Raw genomic sequence first — 24,223 nt, 5'->3', positions numbered from 1 at the left:
GTAAAAATATAATATAATATAATATAATATAATATAATATAATATAATATAATATAATATAATATAATATAATATAATATAATATAATATAATATAATATAATATAATATAATATAATATAATATGATATTATATTTTGTGTATTTGTTATTATATATTAGTATAGTATATTTATTATGGTATATTCATTATATATATTATATTTTATTATATTTTATTATATTGTATTTATTATATTTTATTATATTCCCTGTGAACCCCTTCCAGATCACGGTATTCTGGGATTGTATGTTATATTATAATAATATATAATATTTAAATATTTTTAACAAAATAAAATAAATTATTATTGATAATGATGATGATTATAACAACAATAACAACAATAACAACAATAACAATAATAACAATAATAATAATAATAATAGTAGTAGTAGTAATAATAATAATAATAATAATAATAATAATAATAATAATAATAATAATATAACAGCAATAACTACAATAAAATTTATTGTTATCATCATGAGGATTGGGCTGCTTGCTCACATGAATGATCCCCACTAATGGCCTCAGCCCTGGACGTTTAAGGCAGCAATGGTCCCTCAATCCCAAGTGTTAAACCTCAGCTCAATGTTTAACACTTCAGCAGGAATGGGGAGGCAGGAGGGGAGGCAGCACCAGACTTACTGAAGCTAAAAAGCTCTTAAATGTTTATGGCTGTGGTTTCACTGGGCAGAAATTGCCATAATCAGGGCTCCAGGGCACAATATGTTGGACACTTTAAAAATTTTTAACAATAATCTTCATTATTAAGACTTCTCTTATGGTATCTGTTTTATGGCAAACAATCCATTCTCTTGGAGCCATGGAGATACGTAATATTTTTGGGGCTAATTTGATGTTTTACATTAGTACTTTACAGCTGAAATTACAGGAGAAAAATGAACTTAATGTAAAATATCTTGGGCAAAACACCTTCCTGAATTAACTTTTGTTTCTGTGTACGCCCTTGGGAGTGTTTTGTTGCCTGGTTTTGATGGAATTTAGGATCAAGTCTCCTGCACTGCACTCACAAGGGAAGTGTCTCATCTTCCCTGGACTGAGCTGCACCATCTGAGGCATTCATTGTTTGATGAGTCCTAAATCCTGAGCAGAAAAGGGCAAACCAGGGTGGGGTCTGTGTCTGAAATTCCTGCTGCACTTGGGTTTGGAGGAATCCTAAATCCACCTGGATTTCTGAAAGCACAGGAAATGAGTAAAACTGGATTGATAAGTTACAGAGTGACCCACTGTGTGTGCTGGGCACTGTGAGCTGGGCACTGTGCCCGTGCCATTCCCTGCCCTGGCAATGATCCCGTCCCAAGGTGGAGCCCCGGGGTGGCTGGGGCAGAGCTCTGAGGGCAGTGCTGGCTCACGGGGGCAGCTGTGACTGCCCTGCTGCTGTGTGCAGGCTGCAGGCAGGCAGTTCCTGCAGGAGGAGGCCGAGCTGTCCCTGCTGGATGCTGAGGGCATCTCGTCGGACGAGAGCGACAGCACCGGGGAGGAGCTGAGCCCGTCCCTGGCCCAGTTCCTCGATGATGAAGGGGAACCCACACAGGCCCTCAATGGTGAGTGGGGAGCTCCCAGAGCATCCCTGGGGTGGGACACAGGAGCTGCTCCTGCCACAGCACCCAGGGCTCTGCCAGCCTGGAAACCTCCTGCATCCTGAGGGAGCAGCTGGGCTGGGCCAGGGGAGGTTTGGGATGGATCTCAGGGAAAGGCTCTTCCCCAGAGGGTGCTGGCACTGCCCAGGCTGCCCAGGGAATGGGCACAGCCCGAGGCTGCCAGAGCTCCAGGGGGGTTTGGACAGCGCTGCCAGGGATGGACAGGGTGGGATTGCTGCGGGTCTGGGCAGGGATGGGGTTGGAATGATCCCTGTGGGCCCCTCCAGCTCAGGATGTTCTGGGATTGAATGGCAGCTTTCGTGACAGAGGCTGGGTACACTTGGAATTCAATAATGGTTTGGGTGGGAAGGGACACTGAAAACCTTCCAGTGCCACCCCTGCCATGGCAGGGACACCTCCCACTGTCCCAGGGTGTCCCAGTGTCCAGCCTGGCCTTGGGCACTGCCAGGGATCCAGGGGCAGCCACAGCTGCTCTGGGAAATTCCATCCCAGTATCTGGGAATTCCTTCCCAATCTCCCATCCATCCCTGCCCTCCTTCATCCTTAATCCTGGACTTTGGGATTTCTGGAGAGGGTTGGAGATTTTTACTTTGGGAAATACAGGCTTTTGGGAAACCATGAAGGAGCACAGAAAACACAGTGTAAGAGTGTGAATTGAGTGTTGTCTCAGTACTAACCCTGAGTTCTGTGTCTCCCGGGCCCTGCAGACAGCGAGATGAGGGCCGTGTACCTGAGCTCCGTGCGCAGCCCCGCCCTCGGCAGCCGCTACAAGATGGTGCACAGGCACTTCAGCCCCTCGGCCATCTTCTCCCAGGTGGGGAGGTGTTCTCTTATACGTTACAACAGCTCTGTTATCATTACATGTTGTCTTATGTATCAAGAGTTCTCTTATCATTGTAGGGCAAGCACTCCATAGCCTCAGAGTTTCATTCCTCCCCACTGTTTTATCATAGGCAGCTCCTCTAAGCACTGACTGTTCTTGCAGCAGCCCTCTGACTTCTCTGAGTCCAGTTCCCATCAGTTCACTCTTTTATACCACTGTTCTTATTGATTACAGCTGTTGCTTGTTATCATCCGGCCTGCTCCTAATCTTTAGTAATAGGGCCCAGCTGCAGCTCGTTGGGGGATAAGATCACATTCTGCATTGCCCATGCTGTGTCCCCTACAGGGGCTGTGACCCACAGCACCCACAGAGGAGATAAGATCACATTCTGCATTGCCCATGCTGTGTCCCCTACAGGAAGGCAGGGGCTCCTCTTCCTGGGGATTTCCCTTGTGGGACCACAGGGAGGTTCTTGGCCTGCTCTGCAGAGCAGTTACAGCCTTTTCTTGGTAAATTACAAGTTCAAACACAGAACTTCAGCCTGGAGAAAGGAAGGATCCAAGAAAACCTCAGAGCCCCTGGCAGGGCCTGAAGGGGCTCCAGGAGAGCTGGAGAGGGACTGGGGACAAGGGATGGAGGGACAGGAGCCAGGGAATGGCTCCCAGTGCCAGAGGGCAGGGATGGGTGGGAGATTGGGAATTGGGAATTCCTGGCTGGGCTGGGATTGCCAGAGCAGCTGTGGCTGCCCCTGGATCCCTGGCAGTGCCCAAGGCCAGGCTGGACATTGGGGCACCCTGGGACAGTGGGAGGGGTCCCTGCCATGGCAGGGGTGGGGTGGGATGTGATTGAAGCCCCTCAGCCCCAGTATTTGTGTGGGGAGGGCTGGATAAGCCAAGGGCCCTCCTGCTGAGGAGCAGCAGAACCACTGCAGCTTTCCTGGCTCTGTTTCCCCAGATCCCCGAGCAGGACGTGACCTATGCTGAGGACAGTTTCTGCGTGGGGGATGAGGAGGAGGAGGCTCCCAGTGGCTGCAGTGAGGAGGAAGAGTGTGTGGATTTTGCTCTGCTCACCAGGGAGGGCAGCAGCAGCAGGCAGCGGTACCTGACCCGCCGCAGGAGGAGGCTGAGCCAGGCCCGGCGGGCCCCGGGGCAGAAGAAACCTTCCAGAATCATTGTCCTGAGTGACTCCAGCGAGGAGGAGACGGGAGCCAGCAGGGAGAGGCCCCTGGAAGCAGGGCAGCTCCCCAAGGCTCTGCCCTCAGCCCCCTCTGCACAGCCCAGGAGCGGGGCTGGGGAAGCCACAGCTCCTCGGGCTGGAGGGCAGGACACTGAGAGGCTGCTGGGCCTCGGAGCTTTCGTGTCTGGGATGTTGGATCCAGCCCCAGAGCAGCCAGGCAGGAGCACATCCATGCCCCCAGCGGGCTCTGGCTTCAGGAACATGGATCTGCAGGCTGCTGCTGAGGTCAGTGCCCAGGGAAAGCGGGGAGCTTCCTTGTGGGAGAGAATTCCTGGGCAGCAGCAGGAGTCAGGGATCAGGGAATGGTTTGGGTGGGAGGGACCTAAAGCCCTTCCCATTGCACCCCTGCCTTGGCAGGGACACCTTCCAGAGAGCAGCTTGTTCCAGCCTGGCCTTGTACATTTCCAGCACCATCTCCCTTTCCTTGCTGCTAGAAGCTCTGTACTCCCAGGGTAACCTGGAGTATTGCAGGAGTGAACAAATTAAAACTGGCCTTAGATTCTCCCTTGGTCATGGAGGATGGTGGAACAGCAGTGTGCACTGATTCTTTGGGTTTGTATAGAAACTCCTGGTTCACTGTCTGAATTCAGGGCTTGGGTTTGTATAGAAACTCCTGGTTCACTGTCTGAATTCAGGGCTTGGGTTTGTATAGAAACTCCTGGTTCACTGTCTGAATTCAGGGCTTTCAGCACCTCCCTGAGGTTGGGTTCCTGATCTCTCACGCTTCCCAGCCTGATCTCTGATTTACAGCATCCAGGTTTTGTTGGGCTTCTCAGTGAAAGCTGCTGCTTTTGTCATCCAAACCTTGGGTAATCAGCTCACTGGGGAGACAGATACAGGGATTAAAGTGTCAATAATCTGAAAGTGTTGGTACTGCAAAACATCCTTTTATTGATTTGATGTAAAACTCCCACAATCTGTGACTTTCAACATTCTCAGGTGTCCAGCTCTTTGAAGAGCCACGGGAGCAGCTCAGGCTCGGCGCCTCCTGCTGTCCCAAAGCCTTCCTCAGCCGGGGCCGGGATTTGCCGCGTTCCCTCTGAGCGCAGCCCCGCGCTGTGCATCCTGGCGGACAGCCGCGAGATGTGCTCGGGGCCGGAGGTGCTGTCGTGCCTGCGGGCCGGGCACGGGCTCCGGGTGCAGGTTTGCTCCCTGGGCAGCAGCGATTACATCGTCAGCAACCGCCTGGCCGTGGACAGGGTGCTGCAGTCGGAGCTGCAGAGCCCCGGGAACAGGAACAAACTGAGCCAGAGGCTGCAGCGCCTGCAGGGCATCTTCGAGAGGATCTGTGTGATTGTGGAGACAGACAGGGTCAGGCCAGGTGGGTGCTGCCAGAACGCCCTGCCCTGAGGGGCACAGGGAATGGCTCCCGCTGCCAGAGGGCAGGGATGGGTGGGACATTGGGAATTGGGAATTCCTGGCTGAGAGGGATGGAATTGCCAGGGAAGCTGTGGCTGCCCCTGGAACCCTGGCTAGGTTGGACATTGGGGCTTGGAGCAGCCTGGGACAGTGGGAGGTGTCCCTGCCTGGGATGGGATGGGATGGGATGGGATGGGATGGGATGGGATGGGATGGGATGGGATGGGATGGGATGGGATGGGATGGGATGGGGATGGGATTTAAGGTCCCCCCCAACCCAAACCATCCTGGGATTCCATGTCAGGAGCAAGCACAATTTTGTCCACGCACAGACATTTGTTTTAATCCAGAAATCCAAGCCCTGTAACGAAATGATTCCACTGGACAATAACAGATCTTGCTTTCCTGTGCTTCCACTCCTCAGGAGAGACATCCCGGTGTTTCCAGAGGACTCAGCACTACGATGGAGTGCTCTCAGCCTTGGTGCAGGCTGGGATAAGGATCCTCTTCAGCTCCTGCCAGGAGCAAACCGCAGCTCTGCTGAAGGAGCTGGCTCTGCTGGAGCACAGGAAGGACGCTGCCATCCAGGTGCCAACGGAGCCAGAGGGGCACGGCCGGGACCTCCTCAACTTCTACCTGAGCATTCCCAACCTCAGCTATGGAGCTGCCCTCAACCTCTGCCACTCCTTCGGCTCCATCACAGCCGTGGCCAACAGGTAAGGGCAGCACAGGGCCTGGTGGGGGCTCCAGGGCCCAGCCTTGCGCTCCTGCTCCTGCCCTGGAGGCAGGGAGAGCCTTCCTGCACCTTTCCTGCCGGGATCATTGCTCAGGGCATCCCTTCCTGCCGGGATCATTGCTCAGGGCATCCCTTCCTGCACCTTTCCTGCCGGGATCATTGCTCAGGGCATCCCTTCCTGCACGGTTCCTGCCGGGATCATTGCTCAGGGCATCCCTTCCTGCACCGTTCCTGCCGGGATCATTGCTCAGGGCATCCCTTCCTGCACCTTTCCTGCCGGGATCATTGCTCAGGGCATCCCTTCCTGCACCGTTCCTGCCGGGATCATTGCTCAGGGCATCCCTTCCTGCACCTTTCCTGCCGGGATAGCTGCTCAGGGCATCCCTTCCTGCCGGGATCATTGCTCAGGGCATCCCTTCCTGCACCTTTCCTGCCGGGATAGCTGCTCAGGGCATCCCTTCCTGCCGGGATCATTGCTCAGGGCATCCCTTCCTGCACCTTTCCTGCCGGGATCATTGCTCAGGGCATCCCTTCCTGCCGGGATCATTGCTCAGGGCATCCCTTCCTGCACCTTTCCTGCCGGGATCGCTGCTCAGGGCATCCCTTCCTGCACCTTTCCTGCTGGGATCGCTGCTCAGGGCATCCCTTCCTGCACCTTTCCTGCCGGGATCATTGCTCAGGGCATCCCTTCCTGCACCTTTCCTGCCGGGATCGCTGCTCAGGAAGAGCCTTTCCCACCCTCTCCTAGGAGCTTTCCTGTCCCATCTCAGCTCTTTGCACATTCCTGTCTCTCCTGCTGAACAGCCCAGGGCCCTGACACGGGCTCTGCTTCCCCCCTCGCTCTCTTTCCCTCTGGCATTCCCTGTTTTCACTGCTCAGGTTTGCTGCCCACCCTCGGGCACCTGTGCAGAGGTGACTGCAGCAGCTCCCGGTGCCGCCCCATCCCGGGCAGTGCATCCCGGGCTCCCGGTGCTGCCCCATCCCGGGCAGTGCATCCCGGGCTCCCGGTGCCGCCCCATCCCGGGCAGTGCATCCCGGGCTCCCGGTGCCCCATCCCGGCTCCGGGGCTCCTCCCGTTCCCTCTCTTGCAGCTCGGTGCCGGCGCTGGCGGCGGGGGCGCGGCTGAGCCGGCCCCAGGCCGAGGAGCTCCATCGCTTCCTGCGCCACGAGTTCGATCTGCAGCTGCTGCCGGAGCCCCTGCCCGCCAAGGGCAAGGGCTGACCCGGCGCTCCGGGCCCTGCACTGCACTTTACCCGGTCGGGATTGGATGTAAATAATGTAAATAAACACTTGTCCAACCTCAGGGCGTGGGAGCCGCGTGTCCCCAGGGTCCCTGGGCCGGGGAGAGCGCAGCTCGGGGGGTGGCCATCCCCAATTCCTGTACAAACCACAGTAATGGCTCGAGCACTTCAGTAAAGCTTTAGGAGCCCAGCAGCAGCTCCTGCCATCACTGAGCCCCGCGTTTGCAGGTCACAGCGGGAATTGCCGCTGTTCGTGTTCCCGGCACAGGGCTGCGGTTTGGGGGCCCCGGGGCAGCGCCGCCCCCCTCCCTTGGAGCCTCTGCCCGGGCTCGGGTGCCCGATCCTTGCCCAGCCCCGGCGCCGCAGCCTCTGCTGCCACCGGCTGGAACAGCGCGGGATCGATCCGTGTTCCGGAACAGGGAGAAATCCATCCCTGGGCAGCCGGGTCAGCCACTGCCCCCCGCAGCTGAGACCCCGCCTGCGGAGCTGCCAGCCCTGGAGAGATCCAGAGGAACCCACGGAGCTGCTCTGGAGCCAGGCTGGGAGAGCTGGGAATGTTCCCCTGGAGAGGAGAAGGCTCCAGGGAGAGCTCAGAGCCCCTGGTAGGGCCTGAAGGGGCTCCAGGAGAGCTGCAGAGGGACTGGGGACAAGGCATGGAGGGACAGGAGCCAGGGAATGGCTCCCAGTGCCAGAGGGCAGGGATGGGTGGGAGATTGGGAATTGGGAATTCCTGGCTTGGCTGGAATTGCCAGAGCAGCTGTGGCTGCCCCTGGATCCCTGGCAGTGCCCAAGGCCAGGCTGGACACTGGGGCACGCTGGGACAGTGGGAGGTGTCCCTGCCATGGCAGGGGTGGCACTGGGTGGGGTTTAAAGGTTCCCACCCAAAGCATTCTGTGATTCCAAACCAAGAGGATGAAGCCTTGCAGGCACCATTCCTGGACAGCTCCTGGATTCTGCTGCCCCACAACAACTATGAGTAATCTCTGAGTAAAAAAAGCTTCCCTTTCTTACACTAAGGAAATGTAAAAATTCAAGCTGTCCCTAGAGTAAATTAAAAGGCAATTTCAGTTCCTTCTGGAGTGCTGCTAAATTTATTATACAGACAAATCCCAGAAGATATTTTAGCTTAAAAAGAATCAAAACTTGGCAGTCATTGGTATCTATGTACATTTCTCCTTCCCAGGAGAAGCCTGGACAAGGAAATGCCACTTTGCACACATGGAAAAGCCAAACATTGGCAGCAGGGTGGGAATGGAGTTAAAACACATAAAACCATAGCAGGACAGCTTTTCCAAAGTGAAATCATTCCAGCAGCAGAACCCCCGTGCTCTGAACAGCAGGTGCTGAACAAGACATCCATGAAGCCCATCAGATGGAAAAGCAGGAGGTGCTGAAGAAAACATCCACAGAGCCCATCAGGTAGAAAAGTAGGAGGTGCTGAACAAGTCATCCCCAGAGCCCATCACATGGAAAAGTAGGAATCCTGCTCCTCACTGGAGCAGGACGAGTTCGGCGGCTCAGCTGTGAAGAGCTTCCCCACCACGGGGCCCGGGGTCACTCCTGCAATGAAAACAGGGATTGTCAGGGGGTGTCCCAAGGGAAATGGGGCACAGCTGACGGGGATGGAGGAGGAAGGGAAGGAGCTGGCAGTGCAATACTCACTCTGGGTCCTGCGGGACGCCGGGGTCTCGTGCACAGCTCGGGCCTGAGGCAGGGAAGGAAGGAAGGGAAGCAGCTCAGCCAGGGCTGGCGCCAGCTCAGGGTCCCCATTGCCCAGAATGCCACAACTTCCCCTGAACCACAGGCACAAGCTGCTCCCAGGACCAGCGGGTTTTATGGAAAAGCCAAAGGAGCTGCAGAGCCTGGGAGAGTGGAAGAACTGCTACCTAAATTCAGGGATACAAGGCTGACTTATGGTCACTGTTAGGAGTTGGGCTGGGTGATCCTTGTGGGGCCCTTAGTGTACCTCAGGATATCCTATGGCTATTGTTCCTTTTCCCACTGTTCAGAGGAATTTACCAAGAACCTAAAGACCACAGAATTCCAAAGCAATTCCAAATCCTGACTAAAAGTAATGGACTTAATCCTGACAATGAAGAGCTCCCTCCTCACAAAGGAACTTCTCTCCACAGCAGCAGATACCAAACCCAGGGAGGTTCCCATTTTCCATGCAGAGCACACAGGGGGCTGTGACCCCAGGATTGTGTCTCCTGTGGCCCAGCTGTGCCTGGCTCAGGTGGCAGTGGCAGAGCCAAGGAAAGCAGCATTACCGGCTTCTTCTTGACCTTGTCCCAGGTGCCTCTGCTGCCCCGGGTGTTCTTCTGCAGGTGGAACACGTGCCGGTCGTAGTCACTCCTGGGCACAAGGGAGCAGGGCTCAGCAGGGCTGGGAGCCTGCCCTGGAACCCTCTGCAGGCAGCCAGGGAGCCCCAGAGCCCCAGAGCTGCCACAGGGAACGAGCAGGGCTGGGCCACGGGCTGCACATCCCGTGCAGGGATCACACTGAGCCCCATCCCCATCCCAGTGCAGGGATCACACTGAGCCTCATCCCCATCCCAGTGCAGGGATCCCACTGAGCCCCATCCCAGTGCAGGGATCCCACTGAGCCCCATCCCCATCCCAGTGCAGAGATCCCACTGAGCCTCATCCCAGTGCAGGGATCACACTGAGCCCCATCCCCATCCCAGTGCAGGGATCCCACTGAGCCCCATCCCAGTGCAGGGATCCCACTGAGCCCCATCCCCATCCCAGTGCAGGGATCACACTGAGCCCCATCCCCATCCCAGTGCAGGGATCACACTGAGCCCCATCCCCATCCCAGTGCAGGGATCCCACTGAGCCCCATCCCAGTGCAGGGATCCCACTGAGCCCCATCCCAGTGCAGGGATCCCACTGAGCCCCATCCCCATCCCAGTGCAGGGATCACACTGAGCCCCATCCCCATCCCAGTGCAGGGATCACACCCAGCCTGAGCCTCATCCCAGTGCAGGGATCCCACTGAGCCCCATCCCAGTGCAGGGATCACACCCAGCCCCATCCCCATCCCAGTGCAGGGATCACACCCAGCCCCATCCCCATCCCAGTGCAGGGATCACACCCAGCCCCATCCCCTTCCCAGGCCCAGCCCGTGTGACACAGCCCCAGTGGCTCCAGGCTCCCAGATGCTCTGGTTGTCAGAGCAGAGCCTGAAGCCCTGGCTGAACAGGGCAGGACTGAAGGCTCTGCTGAGGCTGAAGGCCAATCCAGGGCCATTCCCAGGGCTGGGAGCAGCAGCTGCCCACAGGGAGCTGAGCAGCTCCAGCAGCACACAGGCTGCAGGGAACAGCTTTTCCCAGGCTAAGCAAGGCTGCAGGAGAGGTGGAAGCGAGCTGCTGTCCCAGCTCCAAAGCCACCTTTCTCAGAGACAAAAAGGGATCCTGGGCAATGCCAAGGCTCACAGAGAGCTGCTGGAAGAGCTCCTACCTGTTGATGGGGACCAGCATTCCCGGGCTGATGTGCTCACACTGTGGGGTTCTCACAGGGGGAAAGAGGCCTGAGGAGGGGCTGAGCGGGAGCTCCGAGAGGGTGAAATCCTCGGCGTCCCCGTCGCGGCTCCCTCGCAGTGCTGGCAGCTGTGGGGCCGCCCCAGAGCTGTCAGTCAGTCACCTGAGCCTGGAGTGCCTGTCCCCCCTCTCAGCGCTCCCTCCATTCCCCCCTGCCCTGGATGTGAGTCCCCTGTCCCTGCTGAGGCACAGCCCCAGCCCCGTGCCCAGAACGGGACACGACCCTGCTCCTCCCCCTTGGTCTGAGTGCCCCTCCAGATCCTGCCCAGCACTTGGCCCAGGGCTTGTGGTGCTGCCACACCCTCAAAAAGTCATTTCTGGTTACAGTCCCAAGCTCCAGTCATTTCTGGTTACAGTCCCAGGCTGCCCAGGACTGCTCAGAAGGACGATTGCTCAGGTGGTGCTGTCACCATGCAGAGGCTCCTCCCAGCCTGTCCAACCTGCTCACTGCCACCAGCCAAGGGCTGCCACAGCACGTGAAGGCAAGAAGCCCCTTCCCACCGAGCCCCAGGACTGTACTGGTGGAACAGGAGCAGCCCCCTGGCACACCCAGCAGGAGAGCAGTCCCACAGGAGCTGCTGTCCCAGGCTTACCTGGACCCTCCTCTTCTGGAAGGGAGTTGCACAGAAGACGTCGTCGTGGTTGTCCTTGGGCAGGTGCTCCAGGAACTCCCTCATCTGCTGCTTCCGTTTGAGGGTGCCCACCTTGGCAGTGATCACTGGCTCCTTCTTATCTGCAGGATCTGACCAGGAATTGTCTCAGACAGCAGCCATGGGGTTAAAATTCACTGCCACAGGCAGTGCCACAGCCCAGTCCATCCTCAGGTGAAATCTCTTACAGCTTCTTTAGGATCCCTTTGAGTTCTCACACAGTTTCTGTTTCCAAAGCAGTTTCCCCACTCTGTCTCCAGGGGAGGGTCACTGCAGAGCCCCCCAGAGCCACTGCAGGTCACACACAGGGTTCACTGTGACTGTGACAGAAGTGAGCTCACGTGTGCCTTGCAGAGAGCAAACCCACAGCAGGCTCCCCGTGCCAGGAGGCAGCGAGGCTCAGAGCTCTGCTGCTCAGGGACACTGCACTGAAGGCGGGCTCAGGAATGCTCAGCTCACCCTGTGTCCATGGCAAACCTTCATCCAAGCCAGCCCCAAGTGAAGCTGCAGTGTGGGGATGGCAAACTCCAGACAATGGGTGTTGGGCATCCAAGGACCCAAACCCCACCAGGACAGAGCTTTGCAAGGAGCTTGTGACCTGCTGGGCCTCCAGGAGCCTCTCAGGATGGCAAGAGCTCTTTCCCCTGAGGGGTGAAGGCCAGAGAGTCTTCCCCTCATGCCAACAACTGGAAAACTCTACAAGAGGAAGGTTCTTTCCTTTCTCTTCTTGTCACCTCAATCATTCATGACATTCTCCAACCTCCACAGCAAAAGGTGACCTGGCTCACTGCCACATCCTGATGTGCTCCTGTGGATTTATCCCATGGGAGCAGAATTGGTGATGCTGGAAAAGCCCTCCCAGCCCATCCAGTCCAACCCTTCCTCAGCACTGCCCCATGGCCCCAAGTGCCACATGCACAGGGCTTTGAAATCCCCCCAGAGACGGGCACTGCAACCCTCCCTGGGCAGTGCCAAGGCCTGAGCCCCCTTTCCATGGGGAAATTCCTGCTGTGCCCACCCTGAACTGCCCCGGCCCAGCCTGAGGCCGTTCCCTCTGCTCCTGTCCCTGTTCCCTGGAGCAGAGCCCGACCCCCCCGGCTGTGCCCTCCTGGCAGGAGCTGTGCAGAGCCACAAGGGCCCCTGGGCCTGCTTTGCTCCAGGTGAGCCCTGCCCGGCTCCTCAGGGATTCTGCAGCCCCTGCCCGGCTCCTCAGGGATTCTGCAGCCCCTGCCCGGCTCCTCAGGGATTCTGCAGCCCCTGCCCGGCTCCCTCAGGGATTCTGCAGCCCCTGCCCGGCTCCCTCAGGGATTCTGCAGCCCCTGCCCGGCTCCTCAGGGATTCTGCAGGCCCTGCCCGGCTCCCTCAGGGATTCTGCAGGCCCTGCCCAGCTCCCTCAGGGATTCTGCAGGCCCTGCCCAGCTCCCTCAGGGATTCTGCAGCCCCTGCCCGGCTCCTCAGGGATTCTGCAGGCCCTGCCCAGCTCCCTCAGGGATTCTGCAGCCCCTGCCCGGCTCCTCAGGGATTCTGCAGGCCCTGCCCAGCTCCCTCAGGGATTCTGCAGCCCCTGCCCGGCTCCCTCAGGGATTCTGCAGCCCCTGCCCAGCTCCCTCAGGGATTCTGCAGGCCCTGCCCGGCTCCGTTCCCTGCCCTGGACATGCTCCAGCCCTCAGTGTCTGATGAGAATCATTTACCCCCCACCCAAGCCCCAGACAGAAGGTGCTGGTACCTTTGCTCTCAGCTTTTCCCGCTGTGGTTTTCCTGGGCTGCTGTTTGTTGGCTCTCCCCTGCTGCTCCTCCAGGAACTTGCCCTGGCACTCCTGGGCCGAGCGGGAGCCCACGGCCATGGCCACCTCCTGCCAGAAGCCGCTCCTGTGCTTGGGGAACGCCGCGATGGCCCTGGGGGACAGCAGGGACACGGTGTCACCTGTGGGGCACAGCTCTGGGAACAGCCCTGGGAACTGCACTGAGGCAAACTGCCCTGGGCTCTTGTTGCCCCCCCTGGATCCCTGGCAGTGCCCAAGGCCAGGTTGGACATTGGGGCACCCTGGGACAGTGGGAGGTGTCCCTGCCATGGCAGGGGTGGCACTGGGTGGGGTTTGAGGTCCCTCCAACCCAAACCATTCTGTGATCCTGTGCTGTCTTTTATTCAGAACAGGCAAATTTATTTAAACACCCTTAACTGACAGATGTGTCACAAGATAAATTTCCTGCTCACTTGTGCAGGTCCCCTCAGACCTGAGCTACTGCTCATCTAAAAGAGCTAAACCCAAACCTGGCCATTTTACACTGTGTCTATGAAATACTGCCCAGTGGTTTAAGTAATTGGATGATGGATTAATTGATTAATTGAACACCCTTGCAGTTAACCTGCTCACAAACCACATCATGTTTAACCTGTTACTGCAGTTTGGGGAGGGAACCTGCTCCTCTCACCTGTGCCCCTCACCATATTACACTGATGTTTCACTTGTGAAGAAAAGTAATAGGGAATAATAATTCTAATTATTATTAGGGAATAAAAAAAAGGGAACTGAATGGAAATATTTCTAATAGGAAATTAGAACACACAGGAAACCTGGGAAATCATGAATCTGAAACCCCCCAATCCAGACCATCCAACCCCTGCTGATGCCTAAGGGAAACTTTGAGCACAGAATGAGCCCTTACTTGTGAAGCTTCTGTAATTCCTTCTCAGACCAGTCATCACCTGGCCTTGCAAAGAGTTCCAGAGATTTCTGCCCCCTCGTGTCTCTGGGTTTTGCTGCTGCAGGCCTGGCAGTGTTGGGGCCTCCATGGTTTGTTTTCACGGGGGGTGCTGTGGCGTTGGTGCCCTCGCCGGGCATCTCCTCGGGCTCGGTGTCGGAATGGAGCCGGAGCCTGGCAGGGCTGGCACTGCCCCGTGCCCTCGTGGCCCGGGCAGGCAGGAGGGAAGCACTGCACTCAGAGGATGCTCTCCCTTCAGAAGGGGGCTCAGACTCCTCACTGGACCAGGGCCCACTCAGCCTCACCAGCACATGCCGGGAGGGCTTTGCTGTCCTTTGGCCACAGGCCTTGCTTGCACCATCCCTGCAACCTCTGGAGCCAGGGCAAGGATTCCGCTCTCGAGACTCTTTTGGTTTTGATATAGCCTTCTTCTTCCTCCTGATCAGCAGTGGGGTGTCCTCACTGGACTGCTCCTCCTCATCCTCTGAGGGCTGCTGGGTGAGGAGAATCCTGTCCTTGGCTGACCTGAGGGAGTTCCTGTAGCCCTGCTCGTACATGCTCAGCCCTGCAGGTGCTGCTGCTCTCCCTGCTGCCCCCGGGGCTCTGCTGCCGGGTTTGTTCAGCTCCTTGGCCTTTGAGGCAGCGCCCCTGGCAGGGAGCTGGGCTGGTTTGGGTTCTGTGCCCCTGCCTCCAGGATCATTCTCCTCCTCATCCGACGGGACCTGCCTGCCCTTCCTGCTGCCGGCAGGCCTGGGCTCCCCTCGGGGAGCGGCTCCTCCTCTCTCGCTGCTTTTCCCTGCAACAGAGGGAGGAGGCGGAGCCGTCAGGGTGCAGGGCGGCTCCTGCCGTGCTGGCAGCACAGGCACCTGCACCCCCTCCAGAGCGTTACCTGCCAAACTACAAACTCAGAGCTGCTCTCAAGGGCTCTCCGAAACTCTACTGACTGAGCAGGCACATCCCCAGAGCTCTGCTCTGCTCCAGAGAGCTTTTCTGCAGGAAACATTGCAGCTGCTTAAGAGAGAAACTTCTGCTTTATATTCACATTCTTCTCAGGCTTCTATCACCACCCAGATTCTACTAAAACCAATTTTTTATTAAAAACTCTGTTAATAGATTTTTTTTGCCAACGTTTTCATTGTTTTCCATCCACGTTAAAAAGCAAAGCCAGGCCTCCAGGTCACTGGATTGGTGAACTCCAAAAAGTCCAAATCCCTTCATTTCAATTTCCAGAAAGAAATCCCTGTGTCCCCATTATGTAATTAACAAAGTGATTTACACACATAGTTCTTGTTTGGAGCTGTGAAACTCCACATGAATGCTACTCTGCTGATTCTTCAGAGAAAAAGCAGTTGATCATTAAAATATTTGAATAATTTCTTTGCATTAACAGACCCAACCCTACTTCTCCAGCATCCACTCACAAGTCCACTGATTCCATCAATAACTTGAAAATAGAAAAAAAAATCGTTTTTACCTTTACTTTGGCTTTTTGGCATTTCCTTTGTTGTCTTCATGTCTTCCTTTTGTTTATTCTTGGAGATGAACCTGGTCTTTCTTTTGGGTTTTTCACTACTAGGGATCTTCAAAATAAAACAATTGACTCTAAAATTAATTTCATCTCCTTTTCTCCAGGCTGAGCCCCTTTCCCAGCTCTGTTCCCTTCCCTGGAAATGCTCCAAACCCTCAGAGTCTCTCTTGCAGTGAAAGGCCCAGAACTGACCCCAGGATCTGAGCTGGGACCTCACCAAATTCCTGTCTGATACAATCACCTTTCAAAACACCCCCAGTTTTTTTCCCCAGAAACAATTCCCCATTTTGTCAGATCTACAGACCACAATTACCTCATAATATGGACATAAGACTATTTTTTGGTGTGTTTTCTAATATTTTGATCATGTTTCCAAGATTTCCTTTCCCTTCAGGGGTGTCTAAGAGCTGCCCCTGTTCTGTTCCCCACCTGGCCAAATTTAATAACTCTATTTAAGTCACACTTAAGAGGCTCTTACCAGGTTCAGATAATCCACCCATCCATTCTGTATGGTGACATTGAGCCCCTGATCCACAAACTCCCTCTGGCCACACCAGTAGCTCAGGGGGGGTTTGACGAGGCGCCCGCTGCGCGTGTACACCATGCTGGAGTCATGCCTGCAGCTGGGGCTTGGTGTCACCACTGCAAGGGGAAAATGCCCAAGGAAAGAAGAGTTTATTCTCAAATATTGCATGGAAAATTCAGTTTAGCAGAGGAACAATGTTGTGTTTAAACTGGACTACAAGGGAAATGTAAAATGTACCCAAAGTTGTTCTTTTCAAAGCATTGTGATAGAAATGACAGGACTGAAGTAAGAAGCTTCCCAAATTATAAACTTTACTGTGGTGAACTTTTCACTTTTACTTTGTTTAGAAGGTTATAAATGCTGTGAAAGTTGTTTGAGGAGGGAAAATGATAAAGCAAAGTTGTTACATGGAGCAGCTGCTCGCTGAGACAAATGAGGGTGAAAAATGAATGGGAGTGATGAGAGAAAAGCATAAAAGCTTTTGCAGTGCTGGCAAGAAAACCTGATTGCAGCAGTAACAAACAGCACAGTGGGCTTAGGGAAAGGCCCATTGGACAAAGACCCCAGAAAAAGTTAAAAGTTAAATCTGAGTTAAAGCCCAGGGCTGTCAGTGCCTGTGGCAAGGCAGGGACTGCACTCGAAGGCTGAGCCAAGCCAGGGGGCTTTTACAGCTCTACAGCTGATTCCTGCAAACACAGCCAGCACAGGGAACCTTCCCACAGCCCACTCCAGCCACCCCCAGGTGTCTTTTCCAAAGGAAAGGATTGGTAAATACTCACAGATGTTCTCATGGTTCTCTGGTGATACCTCATAGGTGGCGTTCCTCAGTGCAGGTTTCCTGGCTTTGCTCACTGAGCCTCCTGCAGGTTCCAACACATCAGTTCCCTCCACAGAGTCATTCTCCTCATTCTCCTCATTCTCCTCCCCACCACTCTCTTGAGCTCGTTCTTTCCTGAGGGTTTGGAGTTTGAGACAAGGAATAACAGCCACTGAGGGAGCTGTTTGTTAATAAACAGGGAAGATTGAAGCCCTGGTGGGCCAGCACAGCAGAATGGTTTCATGCCCACATCTAAAACACTTCACACCCCTCTGGTGTAATACCCTCAAAAAAGTCTCAATGAACACTTAGAACACTGCAGGGATAGAGAATCTCCAAAGAACTTACCTTCTCCTTTCCTCCAGCAACTCCTCCACGTACTCCTTCCACCTTCTGGAGAAGCCAAACGTGAATTTCTTGATGAAGCGGTAATGGAACCCTGGGGGAGCACAGGGACAGGAAAGCAGCTCAGCAGGGCTGGCACCCCTCAGGGCACACAAGGAGCCCAGAGAGCAGGGCTGGCAGCCCTCAGGGCACACAAGGAGCCCAGAGAGCAGGGCTGGCAGCCCTCAGGGGACACAAGGAGCCCAGAGAGCAGGGCTGGCAGCCCTCAGGGCACACAAGGAGACCCCAAGAGCAGGGCTGGCACCCCTCAGGGCACACAAGGAGCCCAGAGAGCAGGGCTGGCACCCCTCAGGGGACACAAGGAGCCCAGAGAGCAGGGCTGGCACCCCTCAGGGCACACAAGGAGCCCAGAGCCTGTTAAACCCAAAGAGCAGAGGAACTGACCCACACAATTCCACCCAGCACACTCCAGTCAGTCACTCAGCCCTAGGAGACCTCTGCAGCCCTAGAGCCACTCTGCTCACAAGCCTTATGCTGCTACTTTTCCTTCTCAGAATATTAAAATAGAAATATATAAGTTCTTAGCAAAGAAAGTAATAAAATCTTCAAGTCAGAGAGCAGCCAGAGCAGGTATTTATCAGCAGGGACCCCAGTGCTGCAAGTGAGAAGGAAACACTGAAGTCACAGACACTTCCTTGGGCCTGACAGAGCCAACAGTGAAGGTGTGCTGGGTAAAAAATGGTGCAACACACCTGGGGCACACCTGTGCTAGGGGCAGTAATGCTGAGGGAATGGCTGGGGCTGGAAGTGGGGTGGGCTCAGGCTGGAGATCAGGAAAGGCTCTTGCCCAGAGGGTGCTGGCACTGCCCAGGCTGCCCAGGGAATGGGCACAGCCCGAGGCTGCCACAGCTCCAGGGGGGTTGGGCAGCGCTGCCAGGGATGGACAGGGTGGGGTTGTTGAGGTCTGGGCAGGGACAGGGGCTTGGGATGATGATCCTGGGGGTCCCTTCCAGCTCAGGATATCCCCTGACTCCAACTATTCATTCCACCCACACCACAGGGTACCTCTGTGTCCTCAGAGCTGCCTAAGAGCACTCACAAGTGTCACAGACATCTTTTATGAAAAATTCTTTCCTTAGGATTTTTCCTCCTGAGAAGCTGGGAGGCCTCAGGAACAAAATGCAAACAATGGTTATCTGCTGCTGTGGGATGCAGCAGGTGCATCTGTGATTGGTCTCATGTGGTTGTTTCTAATTAACGGCCAGTCACAGGGAGCTGGCTCAGACAGAGAGCTGAGCCACAAACCTTTGTGATCATTCCTTCTTTTTCTATCCTTAGCCAGCCTTCTGATGAAACCCTTTCTTCCATTTTTTTAATATAGTTTTAATGTAATGTATATCATAAAATAATAAATCAGCCTTCTGAAACATGGAGTCAGATCCTTGTCTCTTCCCTCATCCTGGGACCCCTCTGAACAGTCACAGACAAGCAGCTCATTCCCAGCCAGTGTGCCAGAGGAGCACACAGAGCACAAATCCTGTATTTGCACCTGCACGAAAACCCCGTTTCCTTACAAACCCACATGCTCCAAACCAAGCTGAAGCAGTTTATCATTTGTAAGGCATTCAGAAGCAGCAGCTCACCTTCCCTCCTCATGGCAGCAGAGTCAATCCTGCCCTGCAGCAGGTACACGGCTCCCGAGCAGGTCTGCACCTGGTTGTGAGTGACGCGCTCCGTGACGGCGCTGCTGTGCCACAGCTGCTGCCTCATGTCCCTGCAAGAGACAACACACATCACTGCCAGCAAGGACTCCAGGCTGGAATGCTGGCACTCCATGGAGGGCAGGGATCCCTGTTCTCTGAGGGATTCAGGTGCTACAGGATGTGCTCTGGGCTCAGGTTTCCTCTCTCAGCCTGGAACTGACACAGCTCTGGCCTGGGGCAGGGGACACAGTGAGCGTGTCACTGCTGCAGGTGTCACTCGTGGGACAGCAGCCCAGCCTGGATGGGGCTTGGAGCAGCCTGGACAGTGGGAGGTGTCCCTGCCATGGCAGGGTGGGGCTGGATGGGCTGTGAGGTCCCTCCCAACCCAAACTGTCCAGAGCTATTTGATATTTGATTGATTTCTCTGAACCTTTCTGATTATCTCAGCACAGGACTCTGGAATGAGCTCCCCAGCAGTTCTGGGTGCTCTCCCTCTCCTGCCCACACAAAGGAATTGTGTCTTCCTTGATAAAGCAGTGTAAGCTCTGCACCATTACCTCATGTTTGGTGTCCATGGTTTACTTTACAGTAAAATAAAAAACTGGTTCTTACTTCCTTTTCCCTTCCACACAGATTGCCGTGTTTCCAGCCAGCACTTTAATCCTCCAGCTGCTCAGGCAGATGTTTTTCTTTCCCAGAAAAAAAAAAAGAACATAAATAATTTAGAAGTATTTATTACCCAGCACTTCTCAGTGATCAGATCCAATAACAAAAATAACTCTTTCAACATCTCCTAAACTACAAATCTGGAATATTAGAGGATACCTGATCCTCAGCTCAATCCTGAAGGTGATTTGGTTTAATTCAGGAAAAACATCAAACACTCTTGGCCACGGTGAGGGAGAACAGAACAAGTCCCCTGCAATCCCAGATTTCCCCAGGGAACCCCAAGGACTTTGCCAGGATGTCCTCAGAGAGGGAGGGATCTGCAGGCTGCACACTGCTCTCCTAGGAAAGGATCTGCTCCAGTTCAACTGAACAGGAGCCTGGGTGATCCACAGGAAAGCCAAGCTTTCCCCTGTCCATCAGCAGGCACATTCTGGATGGATTCATGCCCAGCTGGGAGAGGCCTCTCCTCCCTGGAGCTGAGCAGGCAGCCAGCAGCTGGCAGGGCCCATGGCCACACCATGGCTTGTACACACTAAGCCAAAAGTGCTTCTTTTACACAACAAACCCCAAGCCCTGAACATCTGTCATCTTGGAGTATGGAAAAAAGGAACCCTTTGCATGGGGAAATATACTGCCAGAACCTAAAGGAGTAACAGTTTACCCTCCTTTCAGTGTTCCTGGCTTGTGACAAGAAAAAGAACTTTTGGTGTTATTGAGGAATTGCTCATTTGCCCTCAAGGATTATTTTCTCCCACCTCTTTGTGTGCTTTGCCAGCAGGTTGGTCAGCAGGAGCTTTATCCAAAGGGACCTTGGGGTCTTCTGCCCACTTCTGCTTCCTTGGGATGTGGACTGGAGAGGAGAGCAAGATGCTACAGAAGGGCTGCAAGGGGTTTGCAGGATTGGTCTGTGGTGCCTTTTCCACTGCTGGAGCAGCTGCTTTTCTGCTGGGCTGCAGCTCTCTCCTGTCCTCATGAAGCTCTGTACATTTTGCTTCTGCATTTCTCCACCTTCCTTTTGCCTGATCCCCATTTTCCCAAGGGGGGGATTTCACTTGCAGAGGAGAAGCCACTGTCCTTTGAGACATTTCTTCATCAGCATCCACCTCGACAGATTCCACCAGGAAAACATCCACATCATCCTTATCAGAGTCCAGCTCCCCTGCAGGCCCATTCCCTGCCTGCTCAGCACAAGCAGCCTGCACTGAGGCATCCTCTGCACCTCTGCAAGGAGGAACATTCTGCTGCCTTTGGGTTGAAGGTGGTGTAGCTGCCCATTTAAAGGGAAAAAAAAAAGGAAAAACAAAGAAATTAGGGCTATTTAAGCATGAGGGCATGCTTAGATAAAGGAATAACAGAGAAATTAGGGCTATTTGAGCATGGGAACACGCTTAGATAAAGGAATAACAATGAAATTAGGGGAACAGGCTGCCCAGGGGGTGGGGGGACCCATGCCAGGAGGGATTCAAAGCCCCGTGGATGTGGCACTTGGGGACAGGGGACAGTGCTGGGGGGACTGGATGGCCTCAGAGGTTTCCCAGGCCCAGCAAGGCCAAGGTTCTCTGTCTGGAGGGGTTTGTGCTCCCCAGAGCAGCCCCAGTACCTTGGTGCTGCTGCTGCTGCTGCCACTTGACCCGCAGGAAGAACTTCTGGGGGGTTTCCAGCACGGGAGGCTCTGCTGGGGGCACTTCCAGGGGCTCCATCCTGGGAGTCTGAGGCAAAACTGGCTCTGGAAAATAACCAGACAAACAACCCCCAAACCCCTCTTTCCGTTTGGGGAAGAAAAACATTTTCATGGGGGTGGGGGGGAGAAATATGATTTTTTAATATGCTGTTTATTAAAAAAAAAACCCCACAGAATCCCAGAAAGGTTTGGATGGGAATCCATCCCATCCCATGCCACCCCTGCCATGGCAGGGACACCTCCCAGTGTCCCAGGGTGCCCCAATGTCCAACCTGGCCTTGGGCACTGCCAGGGATCCAGGGGCAGCCACAGCTGTGCCAGGGCCTGCCCACCCTCATTGTAACCAAGGGTCACAGCCAGCTTGGTGCCAGCTGCAAACCTGCTGAGGCTGCCCTGGATCTCACATGGCAGGGATACACATATTAAAGACAAAAGCCAGCAGGAGGAGCCCGGGAGAATGCCCCAGTGGGATTTCAAACCCTTCCCTTCCCTGCACAAACTGTCAGGAACAGTTACAGCAATTTGTTTTGATTTTTTTAGTTACAAGGTGGCTTTGAAGGTGTTGCACGGGCCAAGCCCACTCATGAACACAGCAGGGGCAACAATTAGTGCCAGAGTGAGGGAGAGGAGGAGGAGGAGGAAACCAAAAGGGAGGGAATTCTCTATGATACAGTGCTGAGCAGGGAAGAGACCTCAGCACTGCTACAGACACATTTCAGCACTAAAAAACCCTCACCACCCAACTTTTTTTAATCTCAGCACCTGGGGTGCAACCAGCGCTGGTGCCAGTGTTTGGTTTTTACACCCACAAGGGGCTCTGGCTGCTTTTCCCAGATCCTGAAAGAGCCATGAATGGGACACAGAGGGAAAACGTTCACACCTGAGACAGCTCTCCGGGAGAAGCTGTGGAACAATGATTGCTTCCCGGGTGTGCCCAGGCTCGGGTGTGATGGGTGTTGGTGTCAAGGCTTTGTCTCTCCATGGGCGTTCCAAGGACAAAAGGATTAAGGCAATGGGCAGCAGCACTGAGAGCTCTTTCCTTTCAAGAGATGACTCTAGTGTGCTCCAAAATAAAAACCGTCTGGGAAAACTATTAATAATTCCCGCCATTTGGGATTGCGGACTGGTGCAAAGAATTAAGAGGTTTAGGGGAATGTGAAAATCAGGGATGCCACTTCCTGCAGCGCAAGATGCCTGCAAGTTCTAGGAACTAAACTCAGGTTTACACCTTTATGCTTTTTATTCCAGGCGTTCTGAAGGCAAACACACCGTTCTCACGGAGTCACCCAGGGCTCGTGGAACTCACCTGGTCCCGGCTGAGCGCTGCCCGCCCCCCGGGCCGTGTCGGGCCAGTGCTGCCGGGCCGCGGGGCTCAGGATCACATCGGGGGGGATCCTGCGCCGCTGCTCCGCCCGCGCCTTCATCCGCTGGAAGATCTTGGCCGGCGACTCCTGCCCGGGCGGCTCCGGAGCGCGGCGCTTCGGGGGCCGCTCGGGGCCGGTGCCGGGCCGGCACTCGGGGCCGGGCCGGCGCTCAGTTCCCGCGATCTGCGGGCCCGACGCGCGGCTGTCCGCGGCCGTGCCGCTGCCCTGGCCTGGCAGGAGCTGCTTCAGCGGGGTGAGCGTCCCGGCGGGGATGCTGTTGAGGGACACCGAGCGGAGCGGCGGCTCTCCCCAGGCGGAGGGGCGGCTGGGGGTGGCGACGATGTCGCAGACTCGCCCGCGGCGCTGCCGGGTGGATCGCAGTTCCCTCATGGCTGCGGATCGGCCCCGCCGCTCCAGCGGCGCTCCCGGACCGGCCCCACTCCCCTCACGGCGCCCCGCGCGCAGATTCGAGCGCAGCCGCCGCGCCCGCCGATTGGTGGAACGGAGCGCAACCGCGGGCCGAGACCATCTCGCGCGGGTACGGGGGGTGCTAGGAAATAAAGCCACTGCCGGACGGCGTTGAGGCAGGCGGCAGCAAGCCCAGGCTGTGCCTGAGCTCCCCTCTCTTCCGCACGGTGGTTCGGTCCGCCCGTGGGCGGGCTCCGCGGCCGTTAGCGCTGACGCGGAGCATGGCCGGGGCGGGGCTGAGGCGGGGCCCGGGGCGGGGCTGAGGCGGGCCCGGGGCGGGGCTAAGGCGGGGCCCGGGGCGGGGCTGAGGCGGGCCCAGGGCGGGGCTGAGGTGGGGCCGAGGCTGAGGCGAGGCAGCGACTCACAAAAAGCTCCCGGAGCGGGGTCGGGTGTGCTCTGCGTTCGCTGGAGTCTTTTCGGCGTGCGGGAGCCGGCCGAGCCGCAGGAGGGATAGAACGGGGGCGGGCAGAGGCACAGCCCGGCTGGCTCTGCCCCGAGCGCGGCCGGGCGGGCTCCAGGGTGAACAACGGGAGGTGCGAGGGGCCGGAGCGTCGTCCGGGCCCCAGTGAACGTGCAGGGTTGTTAAAAAAACCCATCAGTGCACGCTATTAATTGATAAATAGTAGCTTTAACTAGCGCGCTGGAGGTCTGGCAGGCTCTGGTGTGTCCCGGCTGGAAGGTTCTGTATTAGGGTTTCGTAGTTCAAGTGGAGTACAGAGGAAGTTACTTGAATAATGCATAAAAAATAGAGGATAAATCATAATCCCAGGTGCACCCAGCACCTGGTTCTCCCTGCTAACAAGCAGCCGCAATGGGATCAGGTGTGTCTGATCCTAAATTAGTCCCAGCAGGTGGGGGAGAAACTCAGCTCTGGGTAAGAAATTGCTTCAGTGTGTGCCGGTTAATAATAAACAGCTGTGTTAAAAACAAGGTGTCATTCTGGGGTCCTGTTTGCTACTGTGCAGCTTGTTACAGTAATGAAAGGCTGGGGGTTCATTACAGGAGGTGCGTGTGCTAATTAGCAGGGCAGTTAATAAGGCAGGCAGGGAGCTGAGGAGAATGAGCCCCCAGGGATGCAGTGCTGGGATCAGAGGCAGCTGAGTGCCGCCTATTTCATAAGGATCCCTTCAGGAAAACACAGAAGGGATCTCTGATTTCCTCTACTG

General features: G+C 55.3%; 2 protein-coding genes across 3 annotated transcripts in view; one reads left to right on the top strand and one right to left on the bottom strand.

Moving 5' to 3' along the window:
* The window catches only part of FANCM (FA complementation group M), a 59,089-nt gene extending 51,387 nt beyond the window's left edge, over positions 1-7,702 (top strand). The window contains exons 18-23 of one of the 2 annotated variants that reach the window (XM_074544155.1): positions 1,454-1,610; positions 2,375-2,481; positions 3,445-3,951; positions 4,666-5,047; positions 5,510-5,801; positions 6,913-7,702. In XM_074544155.1, the coding sequence (XP_074400256.1) occupies positions 1,454-1,610; positions 2,375-2,481; positions 3,445-3,951; positions 4,666-5,047; positions 5,510-5,801; positions 6,913-7,042 (1,575 nt within the window). In that variant the 3' untranslated portion in view covers positions 7,043-7,702. The remainder of the gene's footprint in view (positions 1-1,453; positions 1,611-2,374; positions 2,482-3,444; positions 3,952-4,665; positions 5,048-5,509; positions 5,802-6,912) is intronic. The other variant, XM_074544154.1, reaches the window with a different exon arrangement.
* Positions 7,703-8,132: 430 nt separating this feature from the next.
* Positions 8,133-23,253, bottom strand: MIS18BP1 (MIS18 binding protein 1). Its single transcript, XM_074544160.1, has 16 exons — positions 22,532-23,253; positions 21,145-21,270; positions 20,300-20,811; positions 19,488-19,564; positions 18,816-18,946; positions 17,176-17,266; positions 16,790-16,962; positions 15,963-16,126; positions 15,431-15,536; positions 13,921-14,752; positions 12,980-13,149; positions 11,197-11,345; positions 10,524-10,672; positions 9,333-9,417; positions 8,725-8,767; positions 8,133-8,622 (listed from the first exon to the last, which is right to left on the bottom strand). Exons 1-16 carry the CDS (start codon positions 22,977-22,979, stop codon positions 8,525-8,527), a joined length of 3,354 nt encoding a protein of 1,117 aa, XP_074400261.1. The 5' UTR covers positions 22,980-23,253; the 3' UTR covers positions 8,133-8,524.
* Positions 23,254-24,223: the final 970 nt, after the last annotated feature.

Source organism: Zonotrichia albicollis, chromosome 6 (assembly GCF_047830755.1).
Source record: "Zonotrichia albicollis isolate bZonAlb1 chromosome 6, bZonAlb1.hap1, whole genome shotgun sequence".
Classification (NCBI taxonomy): domain Eukaryota; kingdom Metazoa; phylum Chordata; class Aves; order Passeriformes; family Passerellidae; genus Zonotrichia; species Zonotrichia albicollis.
The sequence above is the reverse complement of the archived record's forward strand: the minus strand, read 5'-3'. Positions and strand labels throughout refer to the sequence as shown.